This window comes from Daphnia carinata, chromosome 1 (genome assembly GCF_022539665.2).
Source record: "Daphnia carinata strain CSIRO-1 chromosome 1, CSIRO_AGI_Dcar_HiC_V3, whole genome shotgun sequence".
NCBI classification, from domain to species: domain Eukaryota; kingdom Metazoa; phylum Arthropoda; class Branchiopoda; order Diplostraca; family Daphniidae; genus Daphnia; species Daphnia carinata.
The window spans coordinates 3,697,633-3,717,455 of NC_081331.1; the positions used below are offsets into that span (position 1 = coordinate 3,697,633).

Below are 19,823 nucleotides of genomic sequence, written 5' to 3' on the forward strand. Positions count from 1 at the left end.
TAAAATTTTTTTTATAAAATATTTTTTGCAAAATTCATTTATTTCATTGTCTGTGTTAGCTGTGTTCACACATTACATTTATCAACTTTTTTTATTTTGCTTTGCTTTATTTGTTTTTGTCACCTTTGATGGTAAGCATTGTTTCCATTGGTTTATCGTTTATCTGTAAGCATTCTATTATTATCCAGGGAACGAACCCTGGATGTTCGGCATACCGCGCCGATGCTCTACCAGTGAGCCATGAATCATATGATGTCAACTTGGCTTTTTTTCTAGTCACTTGTGGACTTGCATTTACACTTAGAATAAAACTAAAATGCAATTTTGCATTTTCTCTTCTTCATTTATTCTACTTCATTTTTACACATCTACTGAGGTTTGAACCCATGGTAACAGGTATCGCAGCTAAAGGCTCTACCACAGAGCTATGAACCTTATGAAAGCAATAGAAAGATAAATATATAGTTGTGAAAGACTGCATAAACATCCTAGACGATAACATATGATATGCGATGATAAAAAATTTAGATATATCTCGTGGCTCAATGTTAGAGCATCGGCGTTGCACGCTGAATGTCTGGGGATCAATTCCCATACGAGTAAAACAAAATACAAATTCAAAAAATATCCAGATATTACACGTTGTTCCTTGAATCTAAGTTGAAGAATTCAAAGAGTGTAATAAATTATAACTGAATACTTACAGATAAACGATAAACCAATGGAAACAATGCTTACCATCAAAGGTGACAAAAACAAATAAAGCAAAGCAAAATAAAAAAAAGTTGATAAATGTAATGTGTGAACACAGCTAACACAGACAATGAAATAAATGAATTTTGCAAAAAATATTTTATAAAAAAAATTTTATTGACAATTCTCTGCACATTACAATTATTTTTGCAACTTTAAAAAGGCACAATAGCCCTTTCAAAAGTTGCCGTCAACCCAGGCAGGGGGAGACACTGCCTTGTTGACCCACCGGGGAGATTACCCGGTGATTGGCTAAGAGAAGCCGGAAGAAGAGCTGAAGATTTGGAACATTTTTACAGGAGCGATTAACCTTTAGTTCGGATTTGTGGGTAGCCACATCGCCCTCCGTGAACACATCATCGGACTAAGCGGCACCCCACGTCCCCTTTCCGGCCAGAGCCCTCCAAACCTCGGTATATGTTGTTTTTATATATACCGTACAGTAGGGGCATGACCCCCTACGGGCTTATTACGAGTCAAGGGGAAACGGGGCTTCAGAAAAGAAGGGAGCCCAGATATGCACTTCAATTTTTTTAATATCAAATACCGTCTGGGGAATCCGAATTAAGTATAGAAATGTCATGTCATCCATCCAATCAATACAATTTATTCAGTGTCTTGCCCCAACCAAGAATTTTTTCAGATCCAATGTTACTATTAACCTATATTGAGAAAAGAAAAACAACACCGTTAAACATATCAACTGTTGATCATGTAACTTACATGACTCATAGATTCAACTTCTGGTGGAAGCTTGGGGAAGGACATACAAATTGCAGATTAACATCATTGTATAAGGCTCTTGAATGATAAACTAGCACCTGTACAATGTTGCATTGTTGATAGTTGTGTTCCCAGTACATGAAAATCCTTTCCTATTGGATAAAATTTTTTTTGGTAGATTAGACCTGGTTGGCAAAAAGGAGAAATTCTTCGTCATGAATTAAAAATTATTTGAAGAAAAATCCTTTCATACCTAAAGAGTCCATGTATGATGTTCATCTCTGCAATGGCAGCAAAATTAAAACATCTTTAGGGCCATTTAAGTACCCAGTTTCCCCAACACTCTGAACGTAAAGGACAAGTTGTTCTTTAGACAGAGAAGCAGAATTATTTGAGGTTTCTAGCTGTGACAGAACTATAAAGGATTGCTGTTGTACTGGATTTATTAACACAAGATGGTACTTCTCATTAGACAATGTGCATACTCTATTACTTTACCTCATACCTTAATGGTAATGCACTCTCAGTGTTTTTTCATCTGTAGGCTGACTCTTCCATCCTATAACACTTCCAGACTTGATTTGATCCCCCATTAAATTCTGTGAATGCAAAATAATAGCATTAAAAATACTTTTTCAATAGACATAAAACCGAAAAGTACCTAATCCATGTTTCATGTTGAACTTGTGCCATATCTTGGTTTCCGTACCACACCCATTTTCGGCCCAAATACGGTCCCACAATTGTTCACTTCCTTCACTGCATGGGCTTATTACTAACGATTCTTTTTGTGCAGCACTAACAGAATTTAAATTTAACACACTGTCAGGTGGTAGACTGAATAACTAAACAATAAATAATTGTTTGTTAAAATTCTATACTTATTTTGAATTCTTATTTGAAAAGTTTAGGTACCTGACTGTGTTCGCCTAATGCCAATTCATCCTCACGTTCAGTTAGGTTTGAGTTTGGAAAAACCTCCTTCACTGTTTGGAAACTGTTCCGTTCCAATTTGTTCTTTTCCCCTAGCTGAGCTTGTAGACTCAAACTTTGAGCTACAAAACACAAATGAATAAAAGCAAATAAATAGAATCATTATGTATTAGGCCTTACCATCCTTAGCTTTGCTGTTATCTAATATTTTGTGCTGTTGCAATAATTGAGCCTGCAGGTCCATAATTTGATCTAATAAACAATAATTAATAATTGAAACCAATATAATAATGTTTATACTTACCATCCTTTTGTTGTATTATCTTATCCATTTTTCAATTGTTCCTCCAGCCACGCGTTATTCTCCATCCACGCTACTGAACTAACTGCGAATGGCATCCAATGGACTGAAATTGCCTACGCCAGTAATGAGTCTGAGCGGTAGATGGCTACGTGTCGGAAAAAAAGAAAAAAGTGCGATTTTTTATTTTTTTTCCGCCATTTTTTTTTTTTTTTTTATGTAAAACGGATTGCCATATTGCCATACGGATTGCCATAATAGCATTCTCATTTTTACGAAAATCATCAAAAAGCAACATCTCTCAGAATTCGAAAAAAATACACACGTAAGACTCAAAATTGAACGCTTATTCTAACTAGCACGTTAGTTTATCCGTAATCAGCAAGGTTATTGAAATTATGTGCAATCAAAATAGTTATAGCGCAATACAGCGCTATCATAATAGTTATTGCGCACCTACTTTTATATTTTAGATTGCTCCAAAACCGTAAATTATACGTAAAAAGTAAGATCATTTTCGTAGTCCTTGTTAAATTTTGAATCTAAATCGTTTATATTATTGTTTATTGATTACGAAAAAATTTATAAAGAAAAACTCGGGCTAATTTTTTTTCGGGCCAAAATTTGTAGAAAAATTCTTTGTTGCTATTAAAAAATAATATCATTAAATCTAGATAACTATATATGATTCTGATTCAAAATTGAACAAGGAACAGGCAAATGAAATTTGTTTTTACGTGGAGTTTATGGTTTTTGAATAATCAAAGAAGTTTGATGTGTCACGCTAGCGCTGTAACGTACTGGCGCGCTAGTAATGGTTTCGATTCGCACCTAATGTTATATTACTCAAAAACTATAAACTCTACGTAAAAAGAAATTCCATTTTCGTTTTCTTGGCTTAATTTTAAATCAAAATCATTATAGTTATCTAGATTTAATGCTATAATTTTTTAATAGGAAAAAATTTGAAGCCCGACAAAATAAGCCCGACTTTTTTCTTTTAAATTTTTTTGTAACCGATAAATAATAATATTCACGATTTAGATTCAACATTTAACAAGGATCAAGAAAATGAGCTTAGTTTTTACGTAGAATTTACGGTTGTTGAACAATCTAAAGCATAAAAGTATCTGCGCAATAACTACTATGATAGCGCTGTATTCGAAAACTTCATAGGTAACAGGAAAACTAACGTACCATTTAGAATCAGCGTACGATTTTGAAGTGTTTTTTTTATTGATTTCTAAGAGATGTCGATTTTTGATTATTTTCGTCAAAATGAGAAGGCCTTCCCACTTTTACAAATTTTCCCGAATTCAATGTTGCATTTTGAGTATGGAAGTGTTATTTACATCCCAGCAAAGAATTTTTCTACAAATTTTGGACAAAAAAAATTTAAACCCGAAAAAATAAACCTACATTTTCTTTACAAATTTTGCTTTACTACTACTAAATTACGACTTTTGGCCAAAAAAAAATGAAAAATTGGGAGGGCTAACTAACCCTTATATTTTTGTAAAAATCCACATAAAAATTATGTCTCTTGGAAATTTGATTAAAATTACATACCATACTGGAAATTGAAGGCAAATTTCTTGTAACATATTCCTTTTCTCGTTAAATCAGTCATTAAGGAATATTACGAATAATTTTGAAGTATCACGCTAGTGTTGAATTAGCGCGCCATCCCAGTAAACCTGTAACGTTTCGAATCAGTTTGATATTAAGAAGATATATTCGAAATAACACCAGACGATGAGGCCTTGGGAAGTCCTTGCCATCTGCTGTTTTTCTTCTAACGTTTCATTCGTGTACGTACACTTCGGTATGATTGAATACGACCTATTCCTCCGCAAAACACTTGACGAATGAAGGGAACACCGAAAATGGAAACGTAGTCGTAATGATTACTTGCCTAGTTTTCTTTTGGTTGGTTCACTTTTCCTGTTTAAGTGCTTAAACAGGAAGTCCCCAGTGTGCAGGGCCTTTCTAGTAGCTCATATCAAAATGAATAAAATATAGAAATTGAGGACTAAAATATGGGTGATGCATATGCTATTAATTGACCAGATCCGTAGTGTAATCAATACTTGGCGCACCTAACACCATGTTTGCTAATTTGAAAAATGCTGCTTTCGTTGTAAAGTTGGTGTAACTGATGTTGATGGATGCAAGCTACAATCTTGTAATCAGCTGGAATTCCACAGAGCTTAGATAATGCTTCCATAAAATTTGGGATTGCACTCTTTTTTTTGGCAGTCACGCAATAGCTCATAGCCTTGGTCTCAGTGTATTAGGGTATACATTGCCATTTTCAGGAATTTCAAGAGCGTAAATAGGACTTCTATAGAAGTTACTGATACAAAATAAGCAATTATTTAGTGAACTGCTTTTGGTATAGCTTCTTTCGTTTTACCTCGTATACCTTTTTTGTTAAATTTTTTAAAAAGTGTTTTCTCATCACCAGGACATTTGGTCAGTTTAAGCTTTGCCAAATAATTTCCATTCACAGATAATTGGTCAGCATTCCATGGGCTTGAGCCTAAACATACAAAAGAGGCAGATACGGATTTATGTAGTTTTTAGATTAATCAATGCCCAAGAGCAATTTGGTACTAAAACCAACAGCTTTCATTCCGGTTCAGGTACCAAAACATAACCAAAACGGGTACATGTTATAATTCCTCTTTTCTCGAAATAATCTAGTCTCCACCATAATCAACACGAAAGTTAACAACGTTGCGACATTTTCATAACAAATTTGAACCCAAAATTTGGTTAACAGCCGAAATGCTGTAGAACTTCTTAAAATTTTCTTATAAAAAAATAATAATTAAATAATAATTTAAATAATGGATAATAATTAAATAATTTTTTTGTTTTAATGCATCATTACTTGTTACCATAAAAAATAGTAAAAATTGCAATTGAAAGAACTTGCACTACTTTCGTTCTTTCCAATCATCCGCCATTTGTAGTTGTGCAGGCGATCACGTAGCTTGAAGGTATTGCCTTCCGTAATCTTTAGAGCTTAGTTTTAAGATATTTTATTGTAATTAATTTTGCTATGTTATTGCGGTATCTATGTCTATTATTTCTAGTTGGATTAAGAGAGATTAAAGATTTTTCGTCCTGTTTATTATTTTGTTTGGTACAAAGTACCGGGTAAAAAGTACCGGATTGATAGTACAGGATTAATTAACGTGCTTATATAAATATTTGCGTTTGAATAAACCTTCGATACAGACCTAATTAATCTTAAAACTAACTTATCTAAATAGAAATGGCGAATCATCTGGTGAGGTATGCTGCGCAACAATCTAAGGCTAGGATCAGCCCAATCATTTCTCAAGCTAGGTCGGCCCATGATCATGCCCATGATCATCACGAGGTTGGAGATCCTATCAAGACTATCATTGGAAACCGAGACATTGTTGGTTATGGTATGAATGGCCAGCCAAACTACATCGACCGTGTTGACTTTCCTCTTCCAGCTATCCGCTACAAGGAAGCAACGCCAGACATTCAGGTAGCATTTTTTACCAAAAATATAGAGTTGAAAGATATAATGAGATTTGTATTATGTAGGTTTTGAGAGAGAAGGAAAAGGGAGATTGGCATAAATTGACCATCGAAGAAAAGAAAGCTTTGTACAGAGCATCTTTCTGCCAGACCTTTGCTGAGATGAAAGCACCTACTGGTGAATGGAAGTCTGTTCTTGGGTTTGCCTTGATTGGATGTTCCATTGCATGCTGGATTTATATCTGGATGAAGCAATATGGTAATTTTTTCTTTGAGTGTATGAGGTTTCAGATTTAAATATCTAATGAGCTGTTCTTTAACAGTGTATGCTCCCTTGCCTGTGACTTTCTCTCCTGAGAGGCAACAAGCTCAACTGGAGAGAATGATTAATATGCAAATTGCACCTATTGAAGGTCTTGCATCGAAATACGACTACGAGAAGGGAAGATGGAAGGAGTAATTTCGTTAATAGTAACATTATTGTCAGACCATCAGAGACATTGTACACAGTAGTATCAACATCCATTATGTAGCCGAAGATAAGCCAAGCTCGATGGATGTTATCGATTGGCTACTAAAAAATACATCGGTCGAATATGTAAAATATTGTTTTTTTTCTTCTTATTCGGGAGAGGATTTCATAAAAAAAAAGAAAAACTTAAGACAGTAGTCTTGTTTAAGGTGCAGCAGTTATTTACAAATTGCTTACTGGCCATATAGGTGATAAAGAAAAAAATTCAATACAAAGCTATTAGGATTAGTGTTCAGAAACTTTTAGAAAATCCCATTTGGCAGCTGTTGTATCAGTACAAACTGTCATGACGACAGACGTATTTTCAAGTACCGGATTGGCAAAATCTTCAATCCCAGACTTTGAGATTCCGAGGCACAAACCAGCTGCAATATTGTAAACCGGTGTATCTATCTATACATAAACGAACGAAATTGTTACACTGTGAACGTTTGTCTTATAATATAAAAAAAAACTTACATCATCGTGGTGTTTCCATTCCTGAAGTCCGCCCATTTCGTGGCATTTAGAGAGACGAGGTTTCTGTCGAGAACTTTCTGGCGATTCCAAACACAGCATTTGAGCCAGTATCATTTCCCCCTTATCTGTCACAGACCATAACTACACACTCGTAGATAAGTTAAGTTTCATTCTGGAAAAACTAATCCATTTTTTCTTACTTGTTTTTTAGTTTTTGCGCATACACCCATTTGTAACACAGAACCTTTCGAAGTCACTTCTTTTTCACTCTCCACGCAAAGGTTACTACCCGACAATTTGATCTGTATTTACAAACCATAAAGCAATATAGTGAAGAATTATATAAGTAAAAACTTAAATTCACTGTCTTACTTGGTACGTTGCAATATAATTTTTTCTATGGTACATGCGGCGTGACTGGAGTTTACTATTTGTTTCTTTCTTGGATGTCTTATTGCCTTCCTTTCCAGGAATTGCTAGTTCCGGATATCTAAAATAGCAGGAAATACTTCATGCGTACAACAAAACAATAGTAAAAAAAATACGTACATGTTTTTGAGGTACCAATCGAACGACTGACATTTCATTAGTCGACGCAAACGCTGACGGGGTCCAACGTCTCCATAAGTTATATGTCTAGCATCAGGTCGTACGTGGAAAAAGTGTTCCTAACAATACGGAACTAATGCTTCTCACTGTGTTATCATTATGTGGTTATTATTATGTTTTTTACAATATATTCATCGAGCCAAACGTGTGCCGCACGTAGGGAATTGTACGTCATGGTATCCTCGCCGTTAGGACTACCATATGGCCTGCGACGCCGAAAAACATGTCCCACACGAGAGCAAGGAATTATCTCTAGTCTTCCGCCACACATCCAAATCTGAAAGCGACAACTCAAAGTATGGAGTCATTAATCTCATAAAAACTGAATTGATGTACCCTAAAAGATATTTCTAAATTTTCACCGCCCCAAACGTTCATTCCTGCATCGTACTCCCCTATGTCGAAGAAATATTCTCTTTCTATGGCAAACAGTCCGCCAGCCATTGTGGGCGATCTAAAAATTCAATACTAAACTAGTGTTTGTAAAATAATTACAAACGTTGTTTGTACGTACAATATTGGTTTGACAAAATCTTCATCCGACTTAAGAGAGTCATCCGGTAAGCTGTCCCACTTAAAATGTAGACCCCAATTGAACCCACCACGAACTAAAGGCGAAGACGTGTACTGGAATGTGTCAGAATTGATTATATCAATTATTGGAGTGACGACGAACGTTCGATTCTCTTGAATTCTTGCTACGAGAGGTTGAACCCATTTTTTATTCACTTCACAGTGTGAATCTAAAAATATTAATACCTGAAAATATTTTGATTAATTTTTTTAAAAAATTTTATAAAATTGTTATTTATTACTTGTCCTGTGGCCTTTTTTGCGCCAAATATTCGTGCTCTAATAAGACCCTCGCGCCTGCTAGTTTTAAGTAGTTGCACCTTGGCGGGGAAATTCTTGGCAACAAAGTCCTGTACTTCATCATGAATTTTTCCTAAAATCATTGGATTAAAACTGATATACCTTAAACTCATGATATTTTTTGCTGTTATACCTGCATCACTGTTGTCATCAACTAACAAAATTTCATGGAGCAGTTCACTAGGGGTTTGATCAAGAACTGAGTGCACAGTCCTAAAAAGAGTGTTTGGATCTTCATTGTAAAAGCAAATTATAACACTGGTATTTAGATACAATGTTGGGTATGTCTGGGATCGACACCTGCAAAAATAACAAAAAGAAACCTGAAAAGTTTGCAAGGATCAAATAAAGCTATTTGTAAATTACATTTTATGCCGAGAGTCAGGAATGGCTCTGTGGTAGTCCAGCCTCGAGCTCACGAGTACATTAAAGGCATGCTTGCTATAGCCTTCTTCTCTGATTTTTTGGTCTTCACTGTTCCTAACTAAACCAAGATTGGTTTCTAGGTGCTTCACAGCAGGGTTACTAGTTTTAATGTTTGAACTATGGCCTATATTTCCCTTATTTTTGTTTTGATCAACTTCATCAAGCGCGTTGTCTACGATAATAGGAAGCGTTCTGGTGCCTGCTTTGACAGTGGCAATGAAGGGAAGTGCCGACGAAAAATGTTGCAGTGCCGTGCTGTTGCTTTTAGGGTTTAATGAAATGTAGAGATACAAGACAATACACCAAGTGATTGAAGTGAATACAATTCCCAAGAAAAATGGCTTATAAGAAGCTCTCATTTTCGGTTTACTTTCGGAAATACTGTAGGAAAGAGGATTCTATGTTCCGAATTACAGATTTACATTCTAAAGTGAGCGGCGTGAACATCAAACCTGTTTGTTGTTTTGTGAAAGTAAGCGAATCGATATGGCGTTTATCGATACAAACGCGATGTCTTCGATTCCAATGCCCTCCTAATAAAAAAAAACATACTATTTTGCAAATTGCATTTTTCGTTTGATTTTTAATTAACAAAATTTCAGGTTTATAATACTTCTTATAATTTTAAATTAGTAAAAATTCATTCCAACCAGCCAATATGCTGGTACCGGTACCGGTATGAGGTGACCGACAAGGGAGAAAGAGAATAATCTAAATCTACGGATGTTCTTTCATCACCGAAACACATGATAGCGATCATGGCAAAATTAATTAGAAAAAATTTTTTAGATCCATTTAAACTCATGGGGGGTACTATACTATGAAGATGATTTACTTGAATAATGAAAAAGCAATGTAAAAAGGTATTTAATTATACAGTAGATATTGTGTTTCAGAAAATGTACACTTTCTTTTAAACCCAGGAGGGACAGACGTTGTAGAACAATATTCTTTTGTGGGACGATAAAGGAGCGTTCGTCATCACGGATTATGAATTATTAGCATTGAAATCGAGGGTGCGAATCGGTAGGCCATATACCACTGCTGCAGCTCCCGTTAAAAAGTTTTTAGTAATGGGACGAGCCTGTGCCACAGCACGAAGGACTTCAGGTTCTAACTGTTCTGGGGGAGACGGTAGGTCTGTTTTATTCGTCTTCAGATTGGGCGGTGTTTGATTTTGTTTTCCTATCCTGTCACGCTTCCGGGCTCCCAAAAGAAGATCGAGAAGGCGAACAGTAAACCGATCGCAATCGACATCCGTCACCTCCCATAACATTCCAATCATCCCCGGGCTAGAAATTAGTTAATTTATAAGACTGAAGATCTTCGTAATGTAAAGCTGATAAAACTGTGTACCTTCCAGCCAAAAGGTAACAGATAGGTGCTCCGGTCGGATCGACTATCCTTCCGCTTCCAGTTAGTTGTCCACTAGAACACCCCATAAGAATAGGTGTCGCGCGACAATCTAGTTTAATCAAATGATCGTTCGGCATGTATTTTGAGCCTGAACCATGACCGCAGTACCTGTAGGATCATATTGGTTTAAAATAAAGTATCAATGAAAATTATAGAAAATTGGTATACAAAAAAATGTCCCGCTCCATTAAAGATTGTTTGATCTGTTGCTCGACAGGGATAGATCCACTTAGACCACAATGTTTCCCCCATATTTTTTCTAAAATTGGCTGAAGTCGTAATTGAACTCCAGGAAGATCTTGTCCTGGGTTGAGTATGTAGTAGGCTAGATTTGGATTTACTTCAACGCCAATTGATGGTAACTTCAGGTTTGTCCTAGGAGAGATGACGCTTCGAGGTGCATTTTGCACAGATCGATGAAGCGTATGTTTTAATGTAAGCGAATTTAGAAAATGGAGAGATGGTATCCGAGAGACGGGTGTTGTGTCTAGCATCGCGATACTTTCCCATGGTAATTGTTGAATAACCTTAAATCAAGATTTGAAGACAAGAGTTGTAGCGTGTGAAACATGTAAATGGTTAGGTCTGACCTTATCTAGCACGAGGATGACTGGATTCCGCTTGGCATATCTCAACTTTTCAAGTTCAGGCTGCACAGTTTTGAAATAACCAACCAGCTCGGTGATCAATGGGTTTCTAACTACGGTGTTTAGTATTTTCACCAAACCACGGACTAATTGCTGACGGCTAAGGTAAGGGTGGCAAGATATTAATAGTTTAAGCCAAATTTCCTCGTCGACGGTAGCGTTTCGTTTCATTTTTTTCATCAAGTGTATTACAGATGAAGTCACGCGATTCAGCAACAGAACATCGGCCGCATCACTGAGTTCACCAATTAGTAGACATTTGCTAAAATCTAGCCACCAATTTTCAAGTGAATCAACCAGCACCTAAGATATGGAAAAATTCATAGCAAAATATGGAAAAATATTTAATTCATTTTACCTTCAACTGATCGTGGTGTTCTTGTTTAAGTTTCCAGTACTGTGCGCGATTCCCGCGGAAATCTCTGTTAACGATGCGATTGTTTTCCAAGATTTTGTTCAATTCAGCTAATAAACTTCCATCAGATAAACCACCAGCTGGTTGATCTATGAATTTTGTTAAAAAGGATCCATTTTTTCCTCCATGAAAGCGGGCAATTATCAGTTTGGGTAAACTGTAGACAGGTGGAGGCGGACCAAATCCTTGCATCTTCAAACTTTCATGACCTTGCCACATTTCTGATATGTGAACAACTGCCCATTCAGGAGGAAGACTGTAAAGCCAAGTCGGAAAGTCGGTTTTTGTAAACTGGAAACATTGATCCAACTGGCAAATAGTTCTTGAGTCTTCTTCCCCTCCTTGTGTTGTTGGATTGCTCTTACTAAGTTTCTTCTTAGCTCTATCACGATGGGCATTTACTGCTGCATGTCGGATGGCAACACAGTGGGCATCAACTAGATGTGCAAAGCCTTTATGGTTTTCTTTTTTATGAAATAAATTTTCTGCCTTTTGCTTTAGTAACACTGCAAATTCCCATATACAAGCAGCAATTAGTTTGTTTTACAAGCAAAAATGTTTGTTTTTTGCAACAATAACTAAAATTAATGATTATTTTACCTGCATAAAAAGGAGAACATGGGAAGGGTTGATTCAAACATATTGTTTTCTCCAAGATATTTTTAGACTCCAACACATTTTTCAGGTAGACTGTACTTGCACTCATCTTATAGGGGGTTGGCAGCCCAGAATTTGAATTTCTAGTTTGCTTTCGGTTCCTAGCCTTTCATTTTATCTGTTAGTCCCAACAGCATTGTCATCGATGTGTAACTCGATTCTTACAACAACAAAAAAAAAAACAAAGAAAAACAAAAATAGATAAGAAAACGTATAACGTATAAGTAAAAAAAACGTATTAATGACAAACAGCATTGAGTTTAGAAAAATAAAACATCTGATTTAATCGTTGGCAACTTTTGGAATTTGGATTTGTTTTTATTTATGAAGTTCTGTTCTGTCTGCTCTGTCTTTCAGTTGTCCTTTTCAGTGGCTCATTTAACAGTTCGTTATTTTTGAACGTATCGCTTGCATGTTATCTACTGCCACAAGCCTGCAATAAGTTATGTTTAGTGTAGTTGTGTTAAAGTGAAATATAATACAATAACAGTTACATTGATTATTTTTGCACATGGTTTGACCATCTTCGTTGTAACGAGTTTTCCGAAGAAGTGCAATGGAAAAGCAATCAACCTATTTTTACTTCTCATATGGTAGTAACATGCTGAAAGAGAGGATCCAAATAAATGACATTAATGCCATACCATATGCTGCAGCCAGATTAGATGTAAAGATATCAAAGGCAATCATCAGACTGTTATTTAAATTTATCCTCGATTTCAGGATTATCGCCTTGATTTTAACTATAGAAGCCTTCGCTGGATGGGAGCGGTTGCCACAATTGTTGAATCTCCTGGCTGCCATGTGTGGGGTGTTGTGTGGATTAAAGAAAACAATACTATTACAGCTCTAGACAAGTAACATTCTTTCTAAATTAAGTAATGAACAATCAATTTAGTAGGTGTGTTACAGTCAAGAAGGTGTTCATCAAGAAATATATAGGCCTTTATCTGTCCAAGTTGTGACTCTTGAGGGAGAGACCCTGATCTGCCGATGTTACCAACAGACAAGAGAGTGGGAAATAGATAGAAGACCTTCAGCAGTGTACAAAAATATCATGATAAGAGGAGCAAAAGAAAATGGTATACCTGACCACTACATCAAGAATAATTTGGAAACTATTGAAGATAATGGTTATAATGGTGAAGTGCAAGTGAAAATGGATCTGTTGCAAAAAACCTAACTCTAGGATACTAGAACCAATCTGATCATCACCCATCTTTAAAAAGATGACAATCAGTTCAAAATTTTAAACAATGCCATAAAATCTAGAAATTTAGTTCTAGTTCCCCATTATTAATGTAAACTAGTGCATGTGAATACATAACACAATGAAATAATAGCTATGCTGATTTATTGTTGGTTTTTTTTTTAATTTTCCTGAGCTTTGCAGTAACCTCCTGTTTGTTTTGTTTTACATCTAAATTATGATAAAAAAAAAAATTTGTTTGACATAACGGGTCACGATTTGCTGTAAGTATATGTATTACCGTTTAGTTACGTAGCAATTTTCATCGTTCTTCATTCCTTTCTATGGGCATGCCTTTTGTTTCTTTTTTGGTTCAGTGATAACAGTTAATGTGGCGTCCATCCCGGGATAATGGTCAAATTTAGTGCTTAAGATCTTTTGCGCACTATTGTATTTAATGAATAAGTGGTCTTGCTGGAGTAGCCTTAGGGCCATTGCCTCGTCCAACGTATCAAGTTGTGAACGAGGAAGCTTTATCGTACAGCCCTGTTGATTGTTGACGACGCAGACAAGGTCAAGATTGTAATCATAATCAACTTGCGGCCATGATTGCTCTAAAACTGTTTTTGCCTTTTTGCCATCAAATACAAGCAAATGAATGTCAGGGGCAAAGCTCAACGAATTATTTGTTAAAAGACTTACCCAATCAAAATCAATTGAGAGTCTGGGAGCATTGTCGACGAAAGCGGTCCACATTTCTGAGGCAAAGTGCGGGGCCAATGGTGCCAACATAATGATCTGCACCCCAAGTGCTCTTTCGTATTGCAAACTATATTTGAGGCTTAAGTTGTTGGGGACTTTCTAAAAATGGATGATTACTGAAAATATTTCAATAAATTCTGCTTTGTATTAAGTTTGTGCAAACCTTTAGGTTGTTCGTTAATCCTTGCATTTTCGAAATAGCGACCGAAATTTGCTGACTATGATGGATACTAAAAGTCGCGCCCTTCAAATAAAAATTTCGGGCGTCATACCAGAGATTTTCCTGTTTCTCTAGTAAGGCTCTATCGAATGAAGGAATTGCAGTTTCTTCCTGTCGCTGATGCTCAATCCATCTTTTCATTATTGACCACAGCCGATCCTGCCAATTTAAAATGCCCGGAAAAGCTAAAATTGATCATGTGCGGTTATCTGACACCATTTGATTGGACGAACGAGATTCTAAATTCTAAGTGACTTACTGTCTTTTGACCAATGTCTAGAAGATCTGGGGCTGACATCAGCTAAGATGAGAAGCCGAGTGGTGTCAATCCCATGCTCGTCCCACACACATTCAGGCTCAACTCCGTTGAACTTCGATTTACTCATTTTCTCCCAAGTGACTGCCAGGGGCTTTTTTGTCGATTTTTCAACGGGTTTTTCTCCTTTGGTAATAACAAAGATAATACTTATCATCCATTACACAGAATGAAAAACAAAACATTACCAGTAAAATCGACTTCTTCAGGTTTCAAGTACTTGCCGGATCCCTTGACTCGATAGCTCCGTCCCATCACCATCCCCTGCACAAGCAGTCGCTTGAAAGGCTCACGTTCCGGCGACCATCCAATGAGATGGAAAAAGTGTGACATGAATCTCGCAAAATAAAGATGCAAGACGGCTGCGAATAATACAGCAAAAAAAAACTTGTTCGAAACACCGTGAAATTCTGCATTCAATCGGAAATATACCGTGCTCTTTGCCTCCTATATAAATGTCAACAGGCATGGCTGCTGTAGCTCTTTTGGGATCAAATGGTGCTTCTAAATTTGTAGGATCCAAATAACGTAGGAAGTACCAGGTTGAGTCAACAAACGTGTCCATAGTATCCGTCTCCCGTTTGGCTTCTGCCCCACATCTGAAGGTTGGAAGAAAATCTAATTATGTAATTTTTTTTTTAATTCACCAATTATCATCAGCTATTTACTTTGGGCAACTGGCGTTGTAAAATTCTGGATTACTAAGTAAAGCAGAATGCCCTTTTGCCTCACCGTCCAACGCCGGTAAGAATACGGGTAGCTGATTAACCGGGACGGGTTGGGTGCCGCAAGTTTTGCAGTGAATTATTGGTATTGGAGTTCCTAAGAGAAAAGCTGATAATTGTGAATCCCTCAAAATTAAGCAATATACAGATGATTTACCCCAGTACCGTTGACGAGACACAAGCCAATCACGTAACTTTGAGCTAGCTTTGTAACCCCCCCAGTCTTCCGAGAGAGCTTTTTGGCATATTTCTTCCCCTGTTCTCTGGTCATGCTCATCAGCTGAAAGTTGAAGATTCAATCGAGTTGCAAGTTCAGAAATTTTTTTATCCGCCAGAGGATCGCCAAGCAAACTTTCGCTTCCTTCAGGATAATCTAAGTCGTCGGCAATTACAACAGGCAACAATCGGCCGTTGAGTGGATTTACAGCATTGATATTCAGTACAGTTGAAGAGGGATTTCGATATTCTGGCTTAACCAAAATATGACTTGATTTTAATGCAATAAACAATGCCGATTTTAGTGATTCCGGATTTCGCGTCCAGATGGTTACATTTGACTGATCTACTTCCTTTAATGGAAGTTCAAAATTGTAGCCCTCACATTCACCAATCCAATGCCGTTGTAGTTTAATAATGTCTCCCCAGTTTTCTTCTGTCATTTCCTGCAATCCCTCCGTTAGTGATTGCGATAGTTTAGTTGTCTTGATGAACCACTGTTTCAATGGAATTTTTTGCACTTTAGCACCTGATCGCCAAGAACATCCGTTGGCGTCAACTTGCTCCTCAGCAAGTACTGTCTGATCCACAGGATCCCAGTTGACTAGAGCTTCTTTTTGATATAAAAAGCCTTTTTCATATAATTTCAGGAAGATGAATTGTGTCCACCTGTAATATTCAGGGGAGCATGTTGCTAACTCCCTTTGCCAGTCAAAACTGATGCCCAACTTTATCAACTGTTTCTTCATGTACTCAATATTAGATTTAGTCCATTCTTCAGAAGACAAATTCTGAGATATAGCTGCATTCTCAGCTGGCAAACCAAAGGCATCCCACCCCATTGGGTGGATAACCTACATAATCATGGAGAAAATACAGTTATATACTCAAAATTAGGATTCCAACACAACTAAACTCTATACCTACTTCTTTTCCTTGCATCCTGTAAAACCTGGCAAGTGAGTCACTGATAGTGTAGACTCTTACATGGCCCATGTGGAGTTTTCCCGATGGATATGGAAACATTGACAAGATGTAGTATTTGTTTTTTGATGGTACTGCAGTAGATTCACTTTTTCTATTGATTTTATCGCTCCAATAATTTTCAATGTGGTGCTTCATATTGGCTGTTAACGGTTCCTAGATTCGAGAAATTCAATCGAAATGTTTCGGTCATCCCCATTCAAATAAAACAGATACCCATTTTTTGGTTTCATTGTAAAAATGCCTTTTGATTGTTGTATTTCGTAATCGCCTGGAGAAGAAGAAGACACTCATTATCGAAGCAGTCGTAATAAAATCAAAACAACCATGTGTGTTTTTGAATACTGTTCGTGATCATACGGTGTTACTAATGTCAGCAGGGTTCGTGGAGCCAGCGCCCGGCAGAGGTCCTTTGCCAGCACGGCAGCGCCATCGATCGGCGTGCCGATAGTAAAGCAACGTATCGTGTTTTGACTTATGGCTAAAACGATTTATAAATCAAGATCAACTTCCCCCCGGTTAGCCGTTCCAGGATATGATAACTTGCTGTGAATTGAAATCAATTATTGAAGAATATATTGAAAAAAAAAAAGAACTCACGAAACTCAAACAGTAACCGCCTATTGAATGCATTATCCATAAGACTAGCTTGAATTTCGAAACGGAGCGTAAGATAGCGGAATAAATGTGCACATGTTGTACATTAATCACCAGTCCTTTCGAAGTGTTCTGAATGCATTGAACAAGCGCGAATAATGGAAGCCAATAGCCCCAGCAAATAAATAAGTTTACATGACAGTGGTGCGATGAACATTTCGTGTTTACTTTGCGTTTCCCACCAAAAGACCATGTATATGCTCTACTCCTTGAAATTTCCTGCTGTTTAGCTGTCGGGTCCTGCAAAACATGAACAATGGTATATACACCGTACATCTTAGCTAAAGAAATGAAAATATATCTAAATATATTAAATGCACGCGTGCAGAGCTTTCGGCCATGGTTTCCATGCAGGTGGAATTTTAAAAAAGAAATTTGCATTAAGAGCGTGTGCACCTCAGGTACAACAATTTTCTTTCGTGAGGGTTGGGATAACGTGGGTGTACATGTAATTTCAACTATTATGTACCGATAAATGGTCAGTTTTTTTGTTGTTGTTACGAGATTTTTTTTCATTAGGCGCTTGCTTCTATTATCCGCATTTTCATCTCTTATTTTCTTGTTCGTCTTGTCTGTTTAAATGCGCGTGTTAATAGTCTTTTATTTATTTTTTTCCGTTAGGTTTTCACCTCGGCAGGTCAAGTATCATCACGCGGACGCTCTTCATCTTCGGTTGTTATTCATTAACCGCGTGTCTATTTTTTTTTCCTCTCTCTATAGGAAGGAACCAAATGAAAATTCCCAAATTGTATCGTGTTTTTGTTTGTTTTGAAAAAAAGGAGAAAAAAACCTTATGCTGAAACAGCTGATCCGTATTATCTGATAAGAGTTTAGCCGACGTCTGTAATCAGCGATGGTCAGAAAAGCAACATCACCTGGCCTGGGCGGCGAGAGAAAATGATCAGCTTTCCTTATTGTCTCCCCACCTTCCCACCTCCTTCATTTCATTTTTATATATGTGGATGATAAGTGGAAAGTGGTTAATAAACGCCATCATTACACCGGCTGTTCCATGATTTATGCGCCAACAAGTCTGGCGTTCAAAAATTTCGAAATGCTGACGAGCACGACAGGTGTGTATCTATCCATGTGCGTAAGAGTTTTGAAATTCAAATTGATTCGCGCTGCTTCGTGACAGCTTAAGTTTTTTATATGATCATGGTACATAGCCATTTCATTTTTTTATCTATTGTTTATTTTTTTTTTGTGTGTTCTCTTATTTTTGTAACTACAGCTATTTTTTCAAATTTCATAACTTTCGTTGTTGTCAGTGAACAGCCTTAATGATTTTCAATTCATTTCGTTTCGTAACTCCCACACAGCTTTGGTAGCCGTAATTAATCCACATTCCATTTCCCATAGAAATTAACATTTTAATTCCACGTAACCAGCACTTTAGCAACATCTTAACCTCTTTGTGCACGCTTTAAAAAAATTATTTGAAAGGGAAAATTTTTGCGATATCAGCTACCACCTCGATTATGAACAAGTTAGATGAAATGTCAGCGATGTTAACAAAGACATTATCTTATATCGAATTACTGTACACTACCTTGTCTCAATATCCTCCACAATCACATAATGATATGAGGCGATTTGTCTTGTTAAAAAATAAGTTCATGAAGAATCTAAAACACGGGCTTGTTGACAATTGTAAATGCAATCATTTAGCAAGCGCGACATTGAAAAAGAGAAAATCAGCGTTTAATACAGTAACGAAGCCGTACCTAATGGAAATCTACTCGTATTAACAGTCAATTCCGTCGTAATCCAGGGATCCATCAAAACACACAGCAAAAACAATTCAATCTTTTTTTTTGTGGCAAAATAAAAGTAGGTGACCCATCTACAACCACTATATACGTAAAATATGCATATAAGCAATATACGTAAAAACGACAGACACTATGTACCGTTTTAACAACAAGTAGAAAGGCACGGCCTTTCTTTTTCCTCTCACCTGATGCATTGCATTTTACCTGTCGGATAGAACAAGTTCTTTCTTATTGTCGATGGCAGAGAAATTCTCTTATGGAATGTATTACGCCCCTGACAAAATTTTCATCCACCTTTTTTTGCAATGCGCCAAAATGTATATAGGAAAGGAAGAACGGTATCTCTCTGCGGTCGAGGCCAACAGCGCAAATATTTTACATAATGACCTATCAATAAATCCACGCTGTCAGGTGTGCACCACCTCATACGCCAAACATCCCAGTTTCTCGAGGCAACTTTCGCTTCTCTCACGTTGCGTAACGTGGACGTGTCCAAAAAAAAACCAACAACAAGGCAGGTGCGAAACATTGAATTCCCGAGAAACAGCTTTTTAACCTCAGCTTTTCCGCATAAACACCTGAACCAAATATTTCGGCAAATTAGATTACATAACATAATTTACCGACGTTTTCTCGTATTGCTTTTCCGCACTAGCAAGTTTCTTGAATTTCCCTAGAAAGACCTGTAAATTGTACTGCAGTCTACACACACA

The 19,823-nt window shown here is 36.8% G+C and overlaps 6 protein-coding genes and 1 long non-coding RNA gene across 11 annotated transcripts; 2 read left to right on the plus strand and 5 right to left on the minus strand.

The window, feature by feature from the left end:
* Positions 1 to 964: 964 nt before the first annotated feature.
* Positions 965 to 2,852, minus strand: LOC130692407 (uncharacterized). Of its 3 annotated transcripts, none has more exons than XM_057515506.2 (7): positions 2,714 to 2,852; positions 2,590 to 2,661; positions 2,392 to 2,531; positions 2,138 to 2,321; positions 1,982 to 2,075; positions 1,730 to 1,912; positions 965 to 1,661 (listed from the first exon to the last, which is right to left on the minus strand). In XM_057515506.2, the coding sequence occupies exons 1-5, from the start codon at positions 2,739 to 2,741 to the stop codon at positions 2,011 to 2,013; spliced, it is 489 nt and encodes a 162-aa protein (XP_057371489.1). In that variant the 5' UTR covers positions 2,742 to 2,852; the 3' UTR covers positions 965 to 1,661; positions 1,730 to 1,912; positions 1,982 to 2,010. The 3 variants fall into 3 exon arrangements, with proteins under 3 accessions (XP_057371489.1, XP_057371490.1, XP_057371491.1); XM_057515507.2 differs by having other exon boundaries at positions 965 to 1,506; positions 1,575 to 1,661; positions 1,730 to 2,075; XM_057515508.2 differs by having other exon boundaries at positions 1,730 to 2,075.
* Positions 2,853 to 4,768: 1,916 nt separating this feature from the next.
* LOC132088026 (uncharacterized) lies at positions 4,769 to 5,428 on the minus strand. The gene is made up of 2 exons (XR_009421090.1): positions 5,127 to 5,428; positions 4,769 to 5,066 (listed from the first exon to the last, which is right to left on the minus strand). It is a non-coding gene; the product is annotated as an uncharacterized LOC132088026 (long non-coding RNA).
* A 227-nt stretch (positions 5,429 to 5,655) lies between these two features.
* On the plus strand, positions 5,656 to 6,838 carry LOC130692405 (cytochrome c oxidase subunit 4 isoform 1, mitochondrial-like). Its single transcript, XM_057515502.1, has 4 exons — positions 5,656 to 5,715; positions 5,992 to 6,239; positions 6,299 to 6,491; positions 6,556 to 6,838. The coding sequence occupies exons 2-4, from the start codon at positions 5,994 to 5,996 to the stop codon at positions 6,690 to 6,692; spliced, it is 576 nt and encodes a 191-aa protein (XP_057371485.1). The 5' UTR covers positions 5,656 to 5,715; positions 5,992 to 5,993; the 3' UTR covers positions 6,693 to 6,838.
* LOC130692403 (polypeptide N-acetylgalactosaminyltransferase 11-like) lies at positions 6,693 to 9,596 on the minus strand. Its single transcript, XM_057515500.2, has 11 exons — positions 9,072 to 9,596; positions 8,839 to 9,005; positions 8,648 to 8,778; positions 8,347 to 8,591; positions 8,169 to 8,286; positions 7,957 to 8,109; positions 7,773 to 7,891; positions 7,596 to 7,713; positions 7,424 to 7,525; positions 7,224 to 7,364; positions 6,693 to 7,157 (listed from the first exon to the last, which is right to left on the minus strand). Exons 1-11 carry the CDS (start codon positions 9,488 to 9,490, stop codon positions 6,990 to 6,992), a joined length of 1,881 nt encoding a protein of 626 aa, XP_057371483.1. The 5' UTR covers positions 9,491 to 9,596; the 3' UTR covers positions 6,693 to 6,989.
* A 378-nt stretch (positions 9,597 to 9,974) lies between these two features.
* LOC130692404 (uncharacterized) lies at positions 9,975 to 12,419 on the minus strand. Its single transcript, XM_057515501.2, has 6 exons — positions 12,210 to 12,419; positions 11,553 to 12,115; positions 11,138 to 11,497; positions 10,716 to 11,074; positions 10,488 to 10,655; positions 9,975 to 10,423 (listed from the first exon to the last, which is right to left on the minus strand). The coding sequence occupies exons 1-6, from the start codon at positions 12,313 to 12,315 to the stop codon at positions 10,120 to 10,122; spliced, it is 1,860 nt and encodes a 619-aa protein (XP_057371484.1). The 5' UTR covers positions 12,316 to 12,419; the 3' UTR covers positions 9,975 to 10,119.
* A 227-nt stretch (positions 12,420 to 12,646) lies between these two features.
* Positions 12,647 to 14,119, plus strand: LOC130692406 (gamma-glutamylcyclotransferase-like). 2 transcript variants are annotated; one of them, XM_059497434.1, is made up of 4 exons: positions 12,647 to 12,933; positions 12,990 to 13,123; positions 13,179 to 13,310; positions 13,764 to 14,119. In XM_059497434.1, exons 1-4 carry the CDS (start codon positions 12,823 to 12,825, stop codon positions 13,843 to 13,845), a joined length of 459 nt encoding a protein of 152 aa, XP_059353417.1. In that variant the 5' UTR covers positions 12,647 to 12,822; the 3' UTR covers positions 13,846 to 14,119. The 2 variants fall into 2 exon arrangements, with proteins under 2 accessions (XP_059353417.1, XP_057371487.1); XM_057515504.2 differs by lacking the exon at positions 13,764 to 14,119 and having other exon boundaries at positions 12,653 to 12,933; positions 13,179 to 13,608.
* On the minus strand, positions 13,141 to 17,055 carry LOC130692401 (leucine--tRNA ligase, mitochondrial-like). Of its 2 annotated transcripts, none has more exons than XM_059497430.1 (11): positions 16,895 to 17,055; positions 16,622 to 16,834; positions 15,636 to 16,548; positions 15,422 to 15,575; positions 15,186 to 15,352; positions 14,942 to 15,115; positions 14,697 to 14,879; positions 14,381 to 14,622; positions 14,158 to 14,316; positions 13,764 to 14,085; positions 13,141 to 13,310 (listed from the first exon to the last, which is right to left on the minus strand). In XM_059497430.1, the coding sequence occupies exons 1-10, from the start codon at positions 16,970 to 16,972 to the stop codon at positions 13,798 to 13,800; spliced, it is 2,571 nt and encodes an 856-aa protein (XP_059353413.1). In that variant the 5' UTR covers positions 16,973 to 17,055; the 3' UTR covers positions 13,141 to 13,310; positions 13,764 to 13,797. The 2 variants fall into 2 exon arrangements, with proteins under 2 accessions (XP_059353413.1, XP_057371482.1); XM_057515499.2 differs by having other exon boundaries at positions 13,141 to 13,686; positions 13,757 to 14,085.
* Positions 17,056 to 19,823: the final 2,768 nt, after the last annotated feature.

What these genes read in the sequence shown, in the direction of transcription:
- LOC130692407 (XM_057515506.2), bottom strand. Translation starts at nt 2,741, where the DNA reads ATGGATAAGATAATACAACAAAAGGATG. An exon ending in GATAATACAACAAAAGGATG is followed by an intron (nt 2,662 to 2,713) that starts GTAAGTATAAAC and finishes ATTGTTTATTAG; the next exon opens with ATCAAATTATGGACCTGCAG. An exon ending in CAACATGAAACATGGATTAG is followed by an intron (nt 2,076 to 2,137) that starts GTACTTTTCGGT and finishes TTGCATTCACAG; the next exon opens with AATTTAATGGGGGATCAAAT.
- LOC130692405 (XM_057515502.1), top strand. Translation starts at nt 5,994, where the DNA reads ATGGCGAATCATCTGGTGAGGTATGCTGCGCAACAATCTAAGGCTAGG. An exon ending in AAGCAACGCCAGACATTCAG is followed by an intron (nt 6,240 to 6,298) that starts GTAGCATTTTTT and finishes TGTATTATGTAG; the next exon opens with GTTTTGAGAGAGAAGGAAAA. An exon ending in TATCTGGATGAAGCAATATG is followed by an intron (nt 6,492 to 6,555) that starts GTAATTTTTTCT and finishes GTTCTTTAACAG; the next exon opens with TGTATGCTCCCTTGCCTGTG.
- LOC130692403 (XM_057515500.2), bottom strand. Translation starts at nt 9,490, where the DNA reads ATGAGAGCTTCTTATAAGCCATTTTTCTTGGGAATTGTATTCACTTCA. An exon ending in CCTGACTCTCGGCATAAAAT is followed by an intron (nt 9,006 to 9,071) that starts GTAATTTACAAA and finishes TTATTTTTGCAG; the next exon opens with GTGTCGATCCCAGACATACC. An exon ending in GATTGGTACCTCAAAAACAT is followed by an intron (nt 7,714 to 7,772) that starts GTACGTATTTTT and finishes CTGCTATTTTAG; the next exon opens with ATATCCGGAACTAGCAATTC.
- LOC130692406 (XM_057515504.2), top strand. Translation starts at nt 12,823, where the DNA reads ATGGAAAAGCAATCAACCTATTTTTACTTCTCATATGGTAGTAACATG. An exon ending in ATGCTGCAGCCAGATTAGAT is followed by an intron (nt 12,934 to 12,989) that starts GTAAAGATATCA and finishes CCTCGATTTCAG; the next exon opens with GATTATCGCCTTGATTTTAA. An exon ending in ACTATTACAGCTCTAGACAA is followed by an intron (nt 13,124 to 13,178) that starts GTAACATTCTTT and finishes GGTGTGTTACAG; the next exon opens with TCAAGAAGGTGTTCATCAAG.
- LOC130692404 (XM_057515501.2), bottom strand. Translation starts at nt 12,315, where the DNA reads ATGAGTGCAAGTACAGTCTACCTGAAAAATGTGTTGGAGTCTAAAAAT. An exon ending in ATGTTCTCCTTTTTATGCAG is followed by an intron (nt 12,116 to 12,209) that starts GTAAAATAATCA and finishes GGGAATTTGCAG; the next exon opens with TGTTACTAAAGCAAAAGGCA. An exon ending in TCATCCTCGTGCTAGATAAG is followed by an intron (nt 11,075 to 11,137) that starts GTCAGACCTAAC and finishes TCTTGATTTAAG; the next exon opens with GTTATTCAACAATTACCATG.
- LOC130692401 (XM_059497430.1), bottom strand. Translation starts at nt 16,972, where the DNA reads ATGAGTGTCTTCTTCTTCTCCAGGCGATTACGAAATACAACAATCAAA. An exon ending in ACAGGATGCAAGGAAAAGAA is followed by an intron (nt 16,549 to 16,621) that starts GTAGGTATAGAG and finishes ATGATTATGTAG; the next exon opens with GTTATCCACCCAATGGGGTG. An exon ending in TCTCAATTGATTTTGATTGG is followed by an intron (nt 14,086 to 14,157) that starts GTAAGTCTTTTA and finishes GATGGCAAAAAG; the next exon opens with GCAAAAACAGTTTTAGAGCA.